Consider the following 19,579-nt stretch of genomic DNA (forward strand, 5'->3'; position numbering starts at 1 on the left):
ATACATAAAAATTATATCGTTTGACTTTGCTGCAGTTTTTTTTCTCACCCTGTGTATATAAAATAAAAAATATAATTTAGTATTTTATTTTGTTTGTTATAATTTTTATTGTTTTTGATATCTTAATTTATGTTTAACACACACACACACATTCTATGTTAATTATGTTCCTTGAATGGTTTTGTTTGTTGCTGGCGTTTTCTTGCTTCCCATCTACAAATCATTTTTGAAATGGTTGTTATGGATAAAACAAAGAAAGAATAAAAACATAAAACAACAAGTAAAATAAAACAGAATATAAAAATTAGAATTTATTGTTTTATATTTATTTAAATTATCTTAAATATTACAAGAAAAAAATACGAAGCTTACATCTGTGTTTTTTTTTTTTTTTTAATTTGTTTTTTAAAGCTAAAAGCAAAATGTTGTATTTCGTAATTTAAGGAAAACTTCAGTTTTCATTTTTTTTACTTTCGCATGATGATTGGTGGCGATTATAACACAAAGAAAATGTGGGCGGGTTTGTGCTGGAGAGATAGAGTGAGATAGGAAAGGATATATAGACGGCATGGGTGGCAAACAAAAAAAATATGAAAATATTGTTTGCAAACAGGTTCGTCGCATTTGCTTAACACCGAATTTTTCGTGTGTTTTTATTCGAATCTCAATAAAGGTAACTAGTCAAATTATAATAAGCCAATTTCTTATTTGTTTGCACAAAATTCAAAAAGAACTCGAGTCAATATTCTTTCTCCAGATATAAATTTGGGGTTGTTATATCAATGATAATTTTGTTAGCAGCGGTGGTGTTGGTGGTAGATCCATATCTAACTAAATCTTAATAGATGTGTTTACAACAACAATATATAATTTATGAGTGCCAAAACATAAAGGGAAACAAGGTTCTTGTTGTTTTGAAAACAAGCAAAAGATGGATATCGATGATAAAAACGTCTAATAAACAAATAAAACAATTTATTTTTAAATAATAATTTCAATTTATGATACGTTAAAAGGAGTGTAGGGAGAAGGGAAGGTTTAGAAAAAAAGCGGGGGAGACAATGAATAAAATCAAAATATTACATGTTTGCAGATCATAAACACAAGAAGTTTGCCACAGCAGTGATGTGAAAGTTGGTTGGGAGTAAATAAAGACCAGTGATAGAAAAATATAAACCGGGTAAAGAATATTTTCAACGAAACAATTGTTTCAAACGTTATTATTAAATGAGATATCTTTCAACTTTCTTCACCAGCAGTAGTTTTTTTTTTCTTTCTTCTTCATTTTGCATGACATCCACACTCGCACATACACAACAAATTACAGACAGTTACACATCGTTGCCTTTTGGGTTTTCTTTATGATGTACTCTTGCTTTGATCTTATTAATTTACGCCAAATAACTGTAGGTATCCTTTTGTCCTTCCATTCGCTCCAAATATTCTTTCTCGATCAAAATGTCTATGCATTTCTTGATAACCGGCACCTTGGGCTTGAAACGCGATGACAATTGATTGATTACCTCGGTAATGAGCTGTGTGTGATTGAGCTTTCGTCGCATTTTCATAATGCGCACAATGGCGGCTTGTATCAACAATTTGCGATCCTCCTCAATGTGTTTATGTACGGCCTCTTGTTCGACCTTAAGTTCAGTCTTCAAAGGTTGATTGATGTTGATGCGTAATTTCTTATTCTTATAGTCGGCATACAATTCCACAACAGAGTTGGGTGTTAGGGAATTTTCATCATCGGCACAGGTTAGAAGTTTTGCCTTGAGTAAAATTTGTAAAACCTGTAATGGCCAAAACGTAAAGGATTATTTCACATTCGTCTGTACAAATACGAATATCATATTTACCTGCACTAAATTCTCCAACTGTATCTGTGTATTATCCAGCAATTGCTTTATGGTATAACGTGTCTGGTCATTGAATTGCAATAGAACAGCCATTTGGAACGTACTGGCCTGCAGTGTGTATTTGTTGCGGAAGCAATTCGTTACCAATTCTCCCTTGCACATGTGATACAGCCAATTTAATTTTCGGCCCGAATGGCGTGCAGCATAGAATGTGTTGAAATGTTGCACGGCTTTCTCCAGTTCTGTCGGCAGCGAAAAACTACTGCTCTGATTAAATGGCCATGAACCTGAGGATAAAACTTCAATGCTAAAATCAATTTCCATGGGAATATTAGCCGTTTGAAGATATTGTTTGAAATTGTTATTTAGATCTTTGGATAGACCAATGTCCTGGAACATGCGTTGCAATTTAATGGTGTACTCATAGCCACAGGTCTGTTTCAATTTGGAAATCATAACAGCCTCGGCATCGTCAGAGGCCGAGGTGTGATTAACCAAACGTTTGGCCAACATTTTGGAGTAGAATTTCTGAAAGACATCCTTGTCTTCGATGTATTTGAAAACGACCATAACCTGATTCAGATTATCTTCCAGTTCCTTTTCTTCGGGATTCTTGGATGACTTTTTCAGCAGAATATCGCAATATTTGGCAAGTAATTCCGGGGATTTGCTAGCACTACTTGCTTGAGTAACCACATTTGAGTTGATAAACTTGCCACAGGCCTTATCTAATGCAGCCACAAAGCCATTGTCATTGTTGAAGGCGGTTAAAACAAGAGCATTATATTTTTTGTGTACCTCCAGTATGGTTTGGACATATATTTTGGGATCGTTGGCAGCTTCGGTATTGCCACATTTTTCGATGGCCTGAGATCCTTGTTGAAGAATGTGCTCCTCCAAAATCGTTTTCAATTCATTAAGATTGCGTGGAGTGCGTGCCACCAATGTGTACATACGTTTTAAATCGGCATTCTTGTCGGCATTCAATAGGTTTTGGAATTCGGAACGGAATATGTCTAAATGTTTTTCGATAAGAACCTAAAAAGAGAGACAAGCGGGAATTAACAACTACATTTCTAAACAAATAATTTATAATGAAAAATCTTACCACTTCGCAAGTTTCTACCAATTTATCCAGAGTACTGACGTGCAAGTATGATGTTAATACTGAATTAAAATCGGCACTGTTCACTCTTTTACGTTCTTCATCCAAACGTTTTTCCACATGTTTCATGTACTCGGACACGGTGTTGCTGCTCAAAAATGCCTCAGATTCATGTTTGTAGAAGGCGGCAGTTTCTGCCAGGAATTTCTTTTCGAAATGATCACGATATACGGACAGCTTTTGTTTTTTCGCATCCTTGTTGTCCATATCCTCCTCCTCGTCGAAACCCAATTCCACGTAGCAGTTGATGACATCGCGTACAAGAGAACGTTTTATGGTCTTACCACGACGTTCTTCATCAATGGATTTAAGCACGGCATTGGTAACGGGTTCATTAAGAACCTTGAACAACTGTTCCTTCCATGTAACCAATGCCAAACGATAAATCTCATAGATACCCTTTTGCCCTTCTTCATATTCCCGCTTGACCCAGTGTCTGTTTAAGTATGAGCAAATACCATTCAAAACGGTGCTGGAGAACTGATACAGAACCCATTGTTTGGTATAATGATCCAAGAGGACTTCTTCTCCTTTGATGGCCTTAAAATTCGTCAGCAAATCGGCCAAATAATCTTTGAGGAAATCCTTTAGACGCTCATAGAGCTTTTTGCCCACCAGTTGGGCACCACCCAATTTATTCGAACGATTGCTGTTGTTCTGAACGGTATTAACACTGGTGCAGTAGTTATAGACATATGTATACAGTTGCATATAACGTTCCTTTGTCAGCGATTGTTCTTGTTGGAATACTTGTTTTATGCCCTGTTCCAGATCTGTCCATATTTCGTCCAAATTTGAATGTTTCTGTGCAGAAGTTCCATGGGAACTTGGACGTTGCATTTTATGTGGACACGAGTTTATTGATGATGATGGTGATGTTTTATTTTTGTCTATCTTTGAAGACCTGTAGTGTGACAGAGATGATGATGCTGTTGATGGTGGTAGTGGTAGTGACGAGGCTAATTCTGGCAAGGGGTTTCTCTTTTTATCCTCCTTGGTACCCGCCGTTGCTTGTTTTTGTGGAGGTGATTGTTGCCGTGATCTTTTCAATGTTCTGAGGGTCCGTATGTTTGTAGTTTTAAGACAGCAAGTCGTTTACACATAAAATTGTATTGGAATATTGCGTAAAAGATTAAATTTGAGAATCTCGTTTTGTTGGAGAATATTGTTATATCTGCAATATGAAAAGGAAAAATATTAAGTTACCGCTGTATTTGAATTAAATATAATAATATATGAATACCAATGGGCTCTTTTTTAACAATTCAAATCAAGCGAAACAATAATCCTTACATCAATGCAGGAATTAAAATGCTGCAATTTAAGATAAAAAATTTGCCTCCGTTATTAATGGAAAGGCTTCATTCTATTGAGCCTAGCAGATAATTTGGACAATTTGTCCGTCGGCAGTCAAAGCCTAAACAATATTCGTCCTTTCTTGTGAAATGAGTTTTCAAATACACAGTCATTTATATAGGTTGGTACCTTTAATGTTTCAAATCTTCCATCTACATTAAGCCATTAACGGCGCGAAGCGGCCAATGCTTTGTCTTTTTTCAAATATAAACAATATAATCACGTACGCACGTACTTATATTTCCATTAAGATTAAATAAACAATTACGGTGGGTACATATATCGACAAGTAAATAAACTCCAAAAAATAAAAGACAAAAGTGAAGGTTATTTAGCAGTTTCTTTTTTGGAGTGTAGGTATCACACACGCACACACACTTGACACATACACACAACACAAATTAACACACATAACCCCGGACAACAATGGAATAAAGCAGGCAAACAATGATAAGAAGCAGCACCTTCGTAAGCCAAACCAAGCTTTTTCTGTTTAGTGGATCAAACTCCAAAAAATGCAACAAAAGAAGATGCAAGAAACAGTTATGTATGCAATAAGGAACATGTTTCAAAACATATGTTGGCAAAGCAGAATATTGAAATTGTTCGATATTCAACCAAGAAAATTTATTGCAGCACAATGATGGTGATAAATATCAATTTTAAATTGCAAATGATTTTTTGTGAAAGTTATATTTTTCAACACTCAAATATTGCAAACGCACACACACACCATTGAGTTTAAAGTTTCACAGCATAATGGATGGTAAACAGGAAGTTATTTTACAAAACACCACAGCATGTATCAAATTTAAGAAAAAAAATACGGATATATACAGCATTAATATGTAACTTTAACAAACATTTTTAGATATTTTATATATTACTTCAATTTTCTAAATACTTTTGTGGCACATTTCACATTATTTGCTAATTTGCACAATTTATTTAGGAAGATATCCCAAACAACAGACAGCAAGTAATAAAAATCAAATTAAAAATGTTAGCTTGTTATTTTTTCTTGCTGACTTGTTTTTAACCTTGTTTGGGTATATATTGCCCACTCTTTCTAGCTCATGACAATTGTTTTTAAACCACTAGAGGCAAGCTTTCTCTTTCGCTCTTTAGAGCCTTGTATGTGTCTCCATGATTTCTCAATAATTTTTTTCACAGCCTGGCATTTAATTTTTCTTTTGTTTTTTTGGTAAATTATTTTTTTTAACTTTTGTGTATTTATTTACAAATTTCAGCCACTTTTAACAATTAATTCGTATTTATATTTTTGTTCAAGTTTTCTTTGCCTTTGTTAAATTCACATTGGCCACTCTCGCTTCATTGACATAACCACAAAGTTCGTAGTATTGCATTTTAAAGTGAATTCGTTGCGTTTTAATTTCCGTTTTTGTTAAATATTACCTCTTTATTGATTATTTGCGTATGAAAAACGTAAAATTTCTTGTTATTTCGTATTAAATGTTCAAAAAGTTATTTTTCTCCATCAAAGTAATTTTCTCATTTATTTCTGTTAGGCATCAAGAAATCGACTATTGACTGTCGACATTTCGAGTCAATGTCGAACAATCGATTACTCGGTTTTGTTGCTGTCATTTTTGATATCACTATTAAACAATGTAATCAATTGTCACTGCATTACGTTTGTAAGCAACAAAGAGAAAATGTAAATTTTTCATAATTTGTCACATGTATTTACATTTTATAGTTTTAAAAAGTATTGCCTATAATAAAAAACAATGGATTATCTTTGTCATTGGATCAGTTTTAGTTTTATGTAATTGTAGAATGTAATCACAAAATGTAAAGCACCATTTGCTTTAACTTCGTCAAACTGTTAATTCGATGCAACTCTGTTGTTTTGTGAAAAAAAAGTCCAATACGATTTAGTTTTGCGCCAGTTTTCAGTTTACAACGAAATTATTCAGTTTTTTTCTTTAAAAGAATGTCGTTGCTTGCAGCATTTTATTAAAATTTTTGGTATAAGTGATTTTGTCGTGCCCGTGAGTGTGTTGCCTTAAAAAATATAGTTCTTAAACAAGGATTGGCTCAAATAAAACGTAGTGGATACGACCCAGCTCGAGGCTTTCATTGTTTCCGGTGTAGAATAAAAATTCGTTTCGTAAAACGCGAAAATCTGTGATATATTCAATATTTTTAATTGGTGTCATATAAATCAGTGAAAATTTTGTGAAAATATTGGGTTCTTTCAATAAAGTCCTTACTATCGTAAAAATTTGGCTCATGTAAAACGTCGTGAATACGGCCCAGCTCGAGCTTTCATTGTTGTTGGAAAAAAAATCATTTTGCAAATTGCAAAAATCTGTCAATCAATCTTTTTAATTGGTGTCATACAAATCAGTGAACATTTTTTGAAAATATTGTTTTTTTTTTTTTTTTTCAATAAAGTCCTTATTATCTTTGAAATTAAGGGATATTACAGCGTGTTCGTGAGCGTGTTGTCTTGAAAAAAATAATAGTTGTTAAACGAGGTTTGGCTCATGTAAAATGTCGCGAATACGGCCCAAATTGAAGCTTTCCGTTTCCGTTGTAGAAAAAAATCGTTCCGAAAATCGCAAAAATCTGTGATCAATTTGTTAAAAGTTTTTAATTGTGTTTTTGTTTTCAATAAAGTCATTGCTATCGTAAAATTCGAGGATACTGCAGCAATACGTAACAAATAATTGTAGTAATCATCCGAAATGATTGCTACTGCATCATTTGGTTTCGCCATTGTAAATTGATGGTAAGTAAGATTTGAAATCATAAATGATAAATCTGGATGCCATGATCTATATTGTCTGTTTCAAATTCATTTTTATCTATTCTAGGGAGATTATTTACATTACAAGAAACCAATACGAATATCCATTCTTTTGTTTAGCTATTAGAAAAATCAGTTTACCTCCCCCATATGGATATTTTGTGAATTCGGTATATATTTGATTCCATTTATGAATGTTTTATTAGTATCACAAACATTTACAGAGTATTATTACAACAACGAAAAATAACATTGTATATAGGATGTAGATAGTTATGTATGTATGTTACATGTTCCATTTATAGACTTTTAAAAAGGGCGCGAAAGTCTCTATAAACAGGGGCCATGGTTCGATAAAGAAATTAAGACAAATGTAAAGGCTTCGTTGAATTTAAAGGCCATTAATGTTATAGCATGTTTCCATTGGAAACCGAACAACGTTGTTCGCTCTCAGAATTATGTACACGAATTAACCCGTTCATACGGCACGATTCGTAATTCATAGTAAAATAATTCCTTTTTTCAAAAATTTTGTTTGTTGATTTTAATGGGAATTTATACGAAAATACATGAAATTCTCACTAATATGAATAGAAGAAATGATTGTTTTTCTCCCAAAGATTTATTATATCATTAATTTTATAATTTTCATTCACGTTTTCAACTTTTTGTGCAAATGTTGACATTTTGAATATATTTTTGTATTTTTCTATTTTTAAATTTTGCTGGAGAGACACTTGTCAAACATTTTTTCTGCCGATACAAAGTTTTTGAAGATATTGCCTCTTTTGTTTGCAGTTTTCTGTGGAAATTTCAACTCGTGGACAAAATGCGTACCTCGAATCAGATAGAAAACAAAATGTACTTTCGTTTGAATGTACATACGCCATTCAACATTGTAGTTTTCATTCATAATTTTCAGTCTTCCCAAAAATTTTTAAAATTTCATTACATTTTTCTATTTTTAATTTTTAAATGTCATAATTTATTTTTTCGATAAATGCTCTCATTTGTTAGGGATGGGACATATTTTTTCGTTGTTCTGAGAGTGATTTGATTTGAACAACGTACAAATATGAGTGTTCGCTCAGGAAATTTTGTGTGAAGAATTAGGTAGTTTTTTCATAGTTAAGGGTCAAACAACGAATAGAGAGCGAATCAAGTGCAGTGGAAACGCCACATTAGGCCCAGATAATGCCAATCAATGGCATTCACATGAGACATGTAAAGATTTCTTTGAGATTTTTTGGTTGTGTTTCCTTTTTTTAGTTTAAAACTGAAATACTCCACGCCAAGTAAATCGTTTGAATGCATGCTTGTAACAGAAGACATTTATATGCTTAAAATTAGATAACTGTAAAAGTACAGTATATATCGTGTTAGTTATTTGTTTTTAGTTAGCACATCCAATTATTTTCGAATTAGCTTAAGCCTAATATATGAGATTTTCTTCCCTTCAAGGAAGATAGCATAAAAGGATTTCATAATATTCTTATATTTTGACGATTGATTTCGAAAACAGTTTGATCTTCATCGTCGCTGTGTCCATCCTCAATGCCAATGGGTAGTGGTGTAAGTTCCTGAGTTGAACGATCGCCTTGTACCCCGTATTTTCGTTCGGCACGTGACAAACGTAGTCTGGAAAGTGTAAATACATGTTAGGTAAATAATAGAATTGGTGTAATTTGAATAAAGTTTACTTTACCTATAAATTTTAAAGATTATAAATAATATAGCGCTCAAGCTTAAGGCCGCAAAAAAGTAGAAACCAGTCTTTAAAGAATCGGAAATTTCTTCATTGTTCCTCAGGATAGTTTCTTCTTGATGAAAGAAGACATCAGAAGTTGCTGCAGCCGGTTGTGATACGGACGGCGAGGTAGATGATACTATAGCTGGCGATTTCTTGTCGGTGGTGACAACTGTGGAGTTGGTGGATATAGTTTGTTTTGTTTTGAGACCATTGACAGCATCAATGGTCTTATCGGTTTCATTTGGCATTGCTTGAGGAGCCAGTTGCTCCTTCTTTTCATTTGATTCATTGGTGGTTTTTAATTTCTCCTCATTATTGGATATATCATCGGGCCGTTGAGACTCTGGCAATGGTACTTTCAATTCTTTTTTCACTGTCTTTGGTATTGACTGCGATTGTTTTATTTTTTCATCAGTTTTCTCTGGTATATTGACATTTTGTTGTTGCTGTGCTTCGTCACCATCAACTTTTTCAGCTCCAGCAGCCCAGGATATTAACAATGCAAAAATTAACAAATAAACTGCCTGATTTGGTCGATGTAGCCGCATTTTGCTCTCAATAATTTTTTGGTTTGGGTTCTTTGCAAGTGAGCATTTATTTAGAGATGAATTTTGTTACTATTTTTGCCAATTTATAATAAATTTCCGGGAATAATAAAAAGTTTATTGTTACGAATATCGACAATGAGGGAAAATCCAATAAGAATTGTCAAATGGCGAAATTGTTTCTTTCACGATAAGGAACAAAACGATATAAATTCTCTGCGAGAATGAAGATAATTATCTGATTAAATACCGGAGGTAACAGATATATCCATTTTCTAGGGATTTTCTTAAGGATACTTTCAAAAAAGGGTTCTTTCCAAAAAATAATGTTTTGTTTTGATTTCGGAACGTCAGCAGCAACTAGATGATTCAAAAATACTATTCTCTACAATGAACTGTGGTACAAGTTCATAATTTTGTTCATAATGAACCAGTGAAATTATGGGAACAAGGGACTAGTTCTTTTGAAAATAATAGGAAAAACTACTCCTTATTAAATATAAACGATTTAAATAGATTGAACATATAATTTCCTAAGAGAAAAACATGGTAGTAGTATTCTTTATTTGAGACTTCTTGTTTTTAATAACATTTATAAATGTACTACGAAATTATAACATTGTACATACGAACTGTTTTCGCTTGTTTCTAATACAGAGAAATGCTGCTTGCTAATAATAACAAATATTATTTATGGAATAACAACAAAAAGAGTGCGAATGAGAGCTTTTCCCACAGTAGTGGAATTCTCGAACTTACTTTTTGAGCTAGCGACAAAAATCGATAACATTGAAACCCAAGGTCTTTGCCAACAGCACAGTGTTGATTCACGAAATGCGATATGGTTCTTCAAAAAATCCTAGAAGCACGATAATATTCACATTCCAGGATGAATTGTAAACAACACATTAAGGCTTGTGATTACTCAAAAATGAAGAAGAAGAAAATTTGGCATTACTCTATGCAAAAACAAAACGAAAAATATGTGTAGTTTATTAAAAATAAGAATGAAAATTGACCAAATCACTCTCTTTTACAAAACTTTTGTGTTTTTTCCTTCCCGTAATAATTTGCGACAATTGTTAAAAAATTGGGCAATCAGACACACCTGTTGCATTTCATTATACATTGCGTATTTTTCTCTTAATTAAAAAAATCTATTTTTGATGTAAAAATAAGACTTCTTATTGAAACCCCATTTATTATCAAACTTATATTCACATTGAATCGATAACATTGAATACTGAGTGTCACCCTGTTTATTTGCCACAACATATGGTGTCCGTTATAGCAAACAGCATGTGAAGAGAATTCATTTAAAATCAATTTTGAGAAAAAAAGGCCATATGGCCGACATTGTTTTTCAGTTTTATCGGCATATCTTCCTCTTTAGTAAATAAATCGATCATTTATTGACATTATTCTAAATACCCCAGAAAAACAATTTTCATTTACATGTAAACTGTTGTTCACACTGAATCTATAACAACGAAAAAAGTGTTTTATGAGTGTCTCCCTGTTTCCTTTGTAATAACATATGATGCCCGTTAGAGAAAATAACATGTGAAGAAAATTAATTTAAAATCAATTTTGGGAAAAAAGACGGTTCATTTTGTGGCCATTCGGCCGATATTGTTTTCATTTTTAATGGCATATCTTCCTCTTTATCATTTATTGACATTATTTTAAATAAAACCTCCCGCCTCCCAAAAAAAAACACCAATCATTTGTACGCAAACTGTTATTCACACTGAATCGTTAACAATGAAAAAAGTATTTTATAGTGTCACCCTGCTTTTTGCCGTAAGATATGGTGACCGTTAGAAAACAGCACACTGAATTTATAAAATTGAAAGCAAATAGTTTATGAATGTCACCCTGTTTCTTTCGTCACAACATATGGTGACCGTTAGAAAGCAGCATATGAAGAGAAGAAAATAAAACTTATTGATAAAATCCGCATACTCAAAATACCATTCACACTGAATTGATAACATTGATGCATTGTTGAAGAGTGCCACCCTGTTATTTTTCCTTTACATATGGCGACCATTAACCAAATTTTCCTTTGAAATTTAATTTATAGTTAAAATATTAAAGTATCCTTTAATAAATAAGATAAAACCCAATTCTTGTAATATTTTGTTTTATTTATTTATAAAAAAACACTAGATTACATTCTTACGACATATTATTTTCTATACAATAACAATTTGTTTCGTTTCATTTACAATTAGGTTTTAAGAATAGTTATGTTTTTCGTATTTACAAAGAAATCTTACTAAAAAGTCTTTGTTATGGTTATGCAAATATTTGTTCTTAGTTTAGATTTTCGTACATAGTATATAAAAAATGTGTTTCTTTTGTCTTGAGACTGCTAAAAAGACATTCAATTGAGGCGTTGTGCTTTGTTGCGATCTGGGGATCAGTTATAACACAAATGCAGTTTTACGCCATGTTTTTGCAATTTTTTTTTATTTTATTTATCTTCAAAAAACTTACATAACTAACATCACAAAATAATTTATTAACAATACTGCTGCCATATGGAGAATATAAAAAAACTAGAAAAAAACTTTATTATTTTTATTTTACAAAAACTTGTTATTGTTTTATTAAATATAAACATTAAATTACATATGTATAAGAATTAAGTGTTTTAAAAAGATTTTTTTTGTTATTAATTAATGCGAACTTCGTATTTAATTTACATTATTTCGTAATCGACAGGAGTCTCCTCTAATTTAATGCTTGTAAAGCTTCTTTGGAAAGCCAAGCTAAAATCAACGCCGCCAAGCGGAGAGTTGATTCTGTTGCAATTTATACCATGAAACGAAAGGTATGGAACCCAAATTGGACTTTAAAAATTAAATGACGTATTGGAAGTGCTAATAAAAAATATATGTATTAGACTTGGTTATGTTTGTCCATAAAAAAATTCTCAAAAAAAAATCCATTGCGTCCATTCCTCCTTCCCAACAAAATAGGCTTCTTCAAAAAATTTACAAAAATTTTGTATTTCTTTTAAAATTCAATAAAAAAATCTATTTAAAAAATTTCGTTTTATTAGCTTATAACTAAATTTAGATATATTTATATAAAAAATAACAATTTTCTCTAATCGAATGTGTGAAGACGAGGCATAATTATTGATTTATGTTTCTAAAAAAATATTTTCAACATTGTTTTAATTTCTGTTTTTTTTTCTAATGGTCATGAATGAGCGTTTTCTAACTAGGACTATTTGATTCGTTCCCCGACTCCTTTTTATCATATCATGCTGCCAAACATACGTTTGCCACGGGTCAAGACCAGACTTACAACCATTACCGTCAACAGAAAAAAGACTAAACTTAAAAATGTGGTAATCACCCGGCATCTTTGGCGGAATTTCTTCTCTTTTTCCATTTTAATGCGCAACTGTTCGGCTCGCGGCAAATCCAATGTGAAATCTGATTCGGGTCGTGATGAGGGCTGTAAAACCAAAAGAGAAAAGAAAAGACAAAAATTATTTTCTTTATTCGAAATCAAGCTAAACGTCAATATTATGTTGTCACATTTAAATTTGTTTATAATAATAATTTATTCGAAATTCGAAACAACAACAAAATGGAGGAGATATTATTCATATTGCTAAATCTATTCAAATTTGCCAGACACTAGGTCGTCGTCTCGTTGTGTCATGTCTTTTTTTCTTCTGGCTATGTCACAGATTTGAAGACTATTTTTCAAATCATTTTTATACCCTCCACCATAGTGTGGAGGGCATATTAAGTTTGTCATTCCGTTTGTAACACCTCGATATATACATTTTAGACCCCACAAAGTATATATTTTCTTGATCAGCATAAAATTCTATGTCAATTTTGCGATGTCCGTCCGTCTGCGGAAATCACTCTAGCTTCCGAACGATATGAAGTAGGTTCATAAAATTTAACTCAAATGTATATTATGTCTGCAGGACTGAATGGTATTGAAAATGGGCCATGTAGGCCCACTTTTTGGTATAGCCCCCATATAACGGTATCTCCCGATATTCGGTATTTGGATGATTTCAGCGACATTACTCACCGAAATTGTTTCAAATTTGTTATTTGATGTTGATAATGGATGCTACAGCCTATGTCAGGTGATTGTCTGTGCAGGTCCACGTCTTCCTATAGCCTCCCTATATCGGTACCTCCCGATATTCGATATTTTGATGACTCTAGCGACATTATTCACCGGAATTTTTTCAAATTTTGTATTTCAAGTTCGCAATGGATACTTCAGCCTAAGACAGAAAATTGTCCGTACAGGTCCACGTCTTCATTTAGCCCCCATACAAAGTTACCTCCCTTTATTCGGTATTTTGATGATATTAGCGACATTATTCACCAGAACTGTTTCAAATTTCGTATTTAAAGTTCGGAATCGTTACTACAGTCTATGACAAAAAAATTACTTATGCAGCGCCATAAAAAGGTTTTCATTTAAGCGGTATTTTTCGGCGGATTATTTTTTTGAAAAATTTCAAGTTCCTTCCGAATGTCCAGAACCTGAGGAGATTTTTTTCTAGACGAAAGGAGTTCCTGAGGATACTTTTTTTCTAGACGAAAAGGAGTTCCTCAGAAACCTGAGGAGACTTTTTTTCTAGACGAGAAGGAGTTCCTCAGGTGGAACTGAAAAAAGTATCCAGTCGTACAGAAAAAAGTCTCCACAGTTCTCGGAACTACTTTTTTCGTAAGTCTCCACAGTTCGCGGAACTACTTTTTTCGTATAGAAAAAAGTCTCCACAGTTCTCTGAACTACTTTTTTCGTAAGTCTCCACTGTTCTCTGAACTACCTTTTTCGTATAGAAAAAAAAAATCTCCACAGTTCTCTGAACTATTTTTTTCGTATTGAAAAAAATCTCCATAGTTCTTTGAACTATTTTTTTGTATTGAAAAAAGTCTCCACAGGTCCCTAAACTACTTTTTCGTATAGAAAAAAGTCTCCACAGTTTTCTGAACTACTTTTTTCGTATCGAAAAAACTCTCCACAGTTCTCTGAACTACTTTTTTCGTATCGAAAAAACTCTCCACAGTTCTCTGAACTACTTTTTTCGTATAGAAAAAAGTCTCCACAGTTTTCTGAACTATTTTTTTCGTATAGAAAAAAGTCTCCACAGTTCTCTGAATTACTTTTTTCGTATAGAAAAAGTCTCCACAGTTCTCTGAACAACTTTTTTCGTATAGAAAAAAGTCTCCACAGTTCTCGGAACTATTTTTTTTTCGAATGGAAAAAAGTCTCCATAGTTCTCTGAACTACTTTTTTCGTATAGAAAAGTCTCCAAAGTTCTCGGAACTACTTTTTTCGTATAGAAAAAAGTCTTTATAGTTCTCTGAACTACTTTTTTCGTATAGAAAAAAGTCTCCACAGTTCTCTGAACTACTTTTTTCGTATAGAAAAAAGTCTTCATAGTTCTCTGGACTACTTTTTTCGTATAGAAAAAAGTCTCCATAGTTCTCGGAACTACTTTTTCATATAGAAAAAAGGCTCCTCAGTTTACTTTGGTTTGGTTTGGCCTTCTTCATTTTTCGAAATAATTTTTGCGTAATGTGTGATTTTCGATTTGGTATTCTGAACTGCTTTTTGGAATGGAATGGAGTTGAAACTATTCCTCTTTGAAGTCAATTAAAATTCTGCGTACAAAATACTACTGATTTTAGTTTAATTTAATTATTTATTGGTTTTCGCACTTTCAATGACGTATTTAGCACAAAAACTGTAGCAGAGCCCTTGAATTGTCAGTTTGAGTTGGGACATTAAAGTTTTATCAATTGGCACTGTGGCTGTTAAAGGCTCAAGCTACTGAAAAAAACGCAAAGTTGGTTTGGATGCGACCTTTGAGTCTTATATAACGTGTAGAACTAGAATATGGGGGTATAAGGCACGATTTATGTCCAACTAACTCCATAATATACCTAGAAGGCCTTTGGTTTCAAATTGTGGCCTAAATACCGATTAATTCTTATGTCGGCCTCTGGGACTCCAACGACTTTGAATTTTGTCCTCGTAACGAAAATTTGCAACCTTATTCTTTTGGGCATTACAAAAAAACATTTTTTCCCATCAAACATGTCCACTGCGAACATATCTGTTGCCAACATAATTGCACTCAAGAAGAGAGTAAGCGTCCGCTACCTGGAGAATAACTTTTTTCCACCATTGCCTGGAAAAACGTGAGTAGATCAGTATCGCTTTCCGTTGTCGTGTCTTCCAGCTGTTCAAATGAAATAGAAAGTGAAAATACCCGTTCCGTCAGCTTAGTGCTGCAATGATCTTCTCTGGCTTAGATCTTCCACCTTCGCCCCCTCCACCGCCACGACATGAATGTAAACAAAAAACACTGAGCTGTATAAACAACAACGAAAGAAAGTGCTAACAAAAGAAGGAAAATAAATAGTGTGGGGTATGACAACAGAGCCAAGCTCAGCTGACTACTGTGACTACTCCAAGCTTGCCTTTAGCCAAGTAACAAGTAATTTGTAAGCGTTTAGCGGTTATGACGTGATGGACGATTGGTTGAATGGGATGGACAATGCAAGCCCAAGCGAAATAATGATGGGTTTGCTGTTGATAAGAGATGGTTATGTGAGACTAACTTAAAGGTGTTTTTTCTGCTGTTGTTGTTGTAAAAATTGGTATTTTCAAGGTTGAGACAACAAATGCGTGGAAAGATTTTTTTTTTGAAAGAAATTAACGTAACGTGCTAAATGGAATTTTGAAATGCACAAAAAAGTTGCAGATCGATAAACGAGGCAGTAGAAAATACAAATTGAAAATAAAATAAAAAAATGGGAAATTGAGGAAAATTCCCAAAATAGTTAGAGAATGGTGGAGACTTTTTTCTATTCAAAAAAAAAGCAGTTAGAGAACTGTGGAGACCTTTCTATACAAAAAAAAGTTGTCCAGGAACTGTGGAGACTTTTTTCTATACGAAAAATGTAGCTCAGAAAACTGTGAAGATTTTTGTTATACGGAAAAAGTAGTTCAGAGAGTTTTGGAGACTTTTTTATACGAAAAAAAGTAGTTCAGAGAGCTGTGGAGAGCTATACGAAAAAACTTAGTTTAGAGAACTGTGCAGGCTTTTTTCTACACATAAAAGTAGTTAAGAGAACTGCGGAGACTTTTTTCTATACGAAAAAAGTAATTCAGAGAACTGTGGAGACTTTTTTCTATACAAAAAAAACTTCCTTAGAGAACTGTGGAGACTTTTTTCTATACGAAAAAAGTAGCTCTGAGAGCTTTGGAGACTTTTCTATACGAAAAAAGTAATTCAGAGAACTGTGGAGACTTTTTTCTATACGAAAAAAGGAGCTCAGAGAATTGCGGAGACTTTTTTCTATACGAAAAAATAGTTCAGAGAACTGTGGAGACTTTTCTATACGAAAAAAAAGAGATCAGAGAAATGCGGAGACTTTTTTCTATACTTACTTTCTATACTTTTTTCTCTACGAAAAAAGTAGCTCAGAGAGCTGCGGATACTTTTTTTGTACAAAAAAAACAGCTCAGAGAACTGCGAAGACTTTTTTCTCTACGAAAAAAGTATTTCAGAGAACTGTGGAGACTTTTTTCTCTGCGAAAAAAGCAGCTCAGAGAGCTGTGGAGAATTTTTTCTATACGAAAACGTAGATCAGAAAACTGTGGAGACTTTTCAATGCGAAAAAAGTAGTTTGGAGAACTGTGGAGACTTTTTTCTATACGAAAAAAGTTGCTCAGAGAACTGTGGAGACTTTTATCTATACGAAAAAACAGCTCAGGAACTAGGGAGATTTTTTTAATACGAAAAAAGCCGCTTAAAAAACATAGAGAGTACTGAGGAGAATTTTCTATACGAAAAAAGTAGCTGGGGAAAAGCTGAGGAGACTTTTCTATACAAAAAGGAAGCTGGGAGAGAACTGAGGAGACTTTTTTGTATATGAAAAAAGCAGCTCAGAGAGAAGACTTTTTTCTATACCAAAAAGTAGTTCAGAGGGAACTCATGACAAAATTAGCTTAGATAACTGAGGAGACTTTCCTATACGAAAAAATGTTCTTCCACTATTCAAATTATTTTAAAATTTTTAACATGATATTACTCTCCCAAAAACAGAGCAACTTCATTTCTTTATCAAAAAAAAAATACAAATACAACATACATATATAAAATAAATAAAAAGTATATCAAATCCAATAGTTCAGATACCAATTAGTTTTAAACTAATCGTTTTTCTTTTTTAATATTTTTTTGGTCATAAATATTTATAAGAAATCAACACCACCTTTTGTTCGGTTCATTGGCCTTTGTTGTTGACACAAGAAGGAAAACGGAAAGGCAGTGATTGTCAATTATTAACATATTCATTTGCTTTTTTTCAAAATATATGTCGTATATAAAAAACATATTTACATTTTAAATGCTCTGCTTTTTACCTTTAATACGAGAAGGGTGCAGCTTAAATGCTTAAGATTTAGAAAGTAAAAGTACTTTCTTTTGCAGATGATTCAAAGTTTTGGCAAAACCTTTCTCTTCAAAAAACTTGAATGAAATGTTGTGTAATTCAAGAGAATGGAGGATAAACAAGTAAACTTTGAAAGCCCTCCACCGTTTGGAACTAGTTTGGAAATTTTCAAAAAATTAAATCCGTTAAAATTATGTTAAAATCTTAAAAATACGGAATATAGCCCTTAATTGAGGTCTATACGAAGTGGTGGACCTGCAAATAATGACATAAGCTATTAAAATGCTTAAATACAAAACTTAAAAAAAACCGGTGAATAATGTAGCTAAAATCATTAAAATACCGAATATAGTGAGGTACCGTTATATCAGGGCTATAAGAAGACCTGCATATACAATTTTCTGTCACAGGCTGTAGTATCTATTAGAAACTTCAAAAAACGAAATTTCAAACAATTTCGGTGAATAATGTCGCTAAAATCATTAAAATACCGAATATTGGAAGGTATTTTATACGGAAGCAATTTTTTTCTCAAAGGCTGTAGTTCCCATTACGAACTCTTAATATGAAATTTGAAACAACTCCGGTGAATAATTTCGGACGGACAGGGCTAAATCGTCTTAGAATTTTATGCTGATCAGGAATATTTTTTTTTCTTGCACAAATGCTTCTTCTTATTACAATAATGATTTGCACTTTCAAATTCTATTTCATTGAAAGCGCTCAACTCACTCTCTCTGTTGTGTTATTGTTGCTATATTTATGCTAGTGACAACGGTATTGGCAACGAATACCGGCTTTTCTACAATTTGCACAACAAAAGAAGGAGAGTAGCAAAGGGAGAAGAATAACAAGGAGTAGTGTTTCTGTGGGGTATGTTCAGTAAAAGCCAAAGTGATGCGTTTACTCACACAAATACAATCGTAGAACTAGAGTTGTGTTGAAAGAAACTTCTCTGTGCATAATAAAAGATCGCAACTATATCGATCTCTTTTATTCATCTAGTACCTCTAGCTTAGCTTGTTTTTGTTTATTCTTTGGTTCAATTAATCTTTATGGCAGCCTTGCTCAAAATATATGCATTAGTAGTGGCAAGAGGCTCTCTCGGCTTGTGAGATCAATGGCTAATAATAATTAAATTTAAAGTTTATTTATTCCAGTTCCAATGAACATTTCTCTTTTGGTGTAAAAATAGAATAACAAATTTACAATTAAGTTCTTCTACATAGCAAACAGTGCTGTTTTCTTGCACTGATGCCTCTTCTAATTACAATAATGGTTTGCACTCTCAATTTTTATTCCTTTTAAAGTTCACAACTATCTTTCTCTCTGGTGTGTTGTTGTTGTTATTCTTGCTGTATTTATGTTAGTGACAACGGTATTGTTAACCAATACCGACTTTTCTACAATTAGCACAACAAGAAAAAGAGAGCATCAAAGTGAGAAGAATAACAAGGAGAGGTATTTCTGTGGGGTATGTTCAGTAAAAGCTACAGTGATGCGTTTCTCACATAACCACACCTGCATTGTTTATAGCTATATTTTGTTTTTTTTTTTTTTTACCTAAAAAATAAAATAATAATAAAATAATAAAACAAAAAAATTGCTTTTGTACGGTTGTATTGTATTGTATTTTTGACATATCTGCACAAAATTTCGTACA

General features: G+C 32.8%; 4 protein-coding genes across 6 annotated transcripts in view; all 4 read right to left on the reverse strand.

The window, feature by feature from the left end:
* LOC101892653 (troponin C) overlaps positions 1-19,579 on the reverse strand; it is a 519,923-nt gene that overhangs the window by 128,920 nt on the left and 371,424 nt on the right. The gene's annotated exons all lie outside the window — the stretch shown is intronic.
* LOC101893739 (cullin homolog 1) lies at positions 598-5,956 on the reverse strand. 3 transcript variants are annotated; one of them, XM_005177590.4, is made up of 4 exons: positions 5,797-5,956; positions 2,968-4,198; positions 1,860-2,897; positions 598-1,793 (listed from the first exon to the last, which is right to left on the reverse strand). In XM_005177590.4, the coding sequence occupies exons 2-4, from the start codon at positions 3,862-3,864 to the stop codon at positions 1,392-1,394; spliced, it is 2,337 nt and encodes a 778-aa protein (XP_005177647.1). In that variant the 5' UTR covers positions 3,865-4,198; positions 5,797-5,956; the 3' UTR covers positions 598-1,391. The 3 variants fall into 3 exon arrangements, with proteins under 3 accessions (XP_005177647.1, XP_019890242.1, XP_005177646.1); XM_020034683.2 differs by lacking the exon at positions 5,797-5,956 and adding an exon at positions 5,268-5,386; XM_005177589.4 differs by lacking the exon at positions 5,797-5,956 and adding an exon at positions 5,114-5,237.
* LOC101894018 (uncharacterized) lies at positions 8,457-9,825 on the reverse strand. The gene is made up of 2 exons (XM_005177591.4): positions 8,862-9,825; positions 8,457-8,794 (listed from the first exon to the last, which is right to left on the reverse strand). The coding sequence occupies exons 1-2, from the start codon at positions 9,452-9,454 to the stop codon at positions 8,638-8,640; spliced, it is 750 nt and encodes a 249-aa protein (XP_005177648.1). The 5' UTR covers positions 9,455-9,825; the 3' UTR covers positions 8,457-8,637.
* The window catches only part of LOC101897782 (serine-rich adhesin for platelets), a 169,530-nt gene continuing 162,394 nt past the window's right edge, over positions 12,444-19,579 (reverse strand). Inside the window, exon 5 of the mRNA XM_059131002.1 lies at positions 12,444-12,925. Coding sequence (XP_058986985.1) covers positions 12,722-12,925 — 204 coding nt within the window. The 3' untranslated portion in view covers positions 12,444-12,721. The remainder of the gene's footprint in view (positions 12,926-19,579) is intronic.

Source organism: Musca domestica, unplaced genomic scaffold (genome assembly GCF_030504385.1).
Source record: "Musca domestica strain aabys unplaced genomic scaffold, Musca_domestica.polishedcontigs.V.1.1 8, whole genome shotgun sequence".
NCBI classification, from domain to species: domain Eukaryota; kingdom Metazoa; phylum Arthropoda; class Insecta; order Diptera; family Muscidae; genus Musca; species Musca domestica.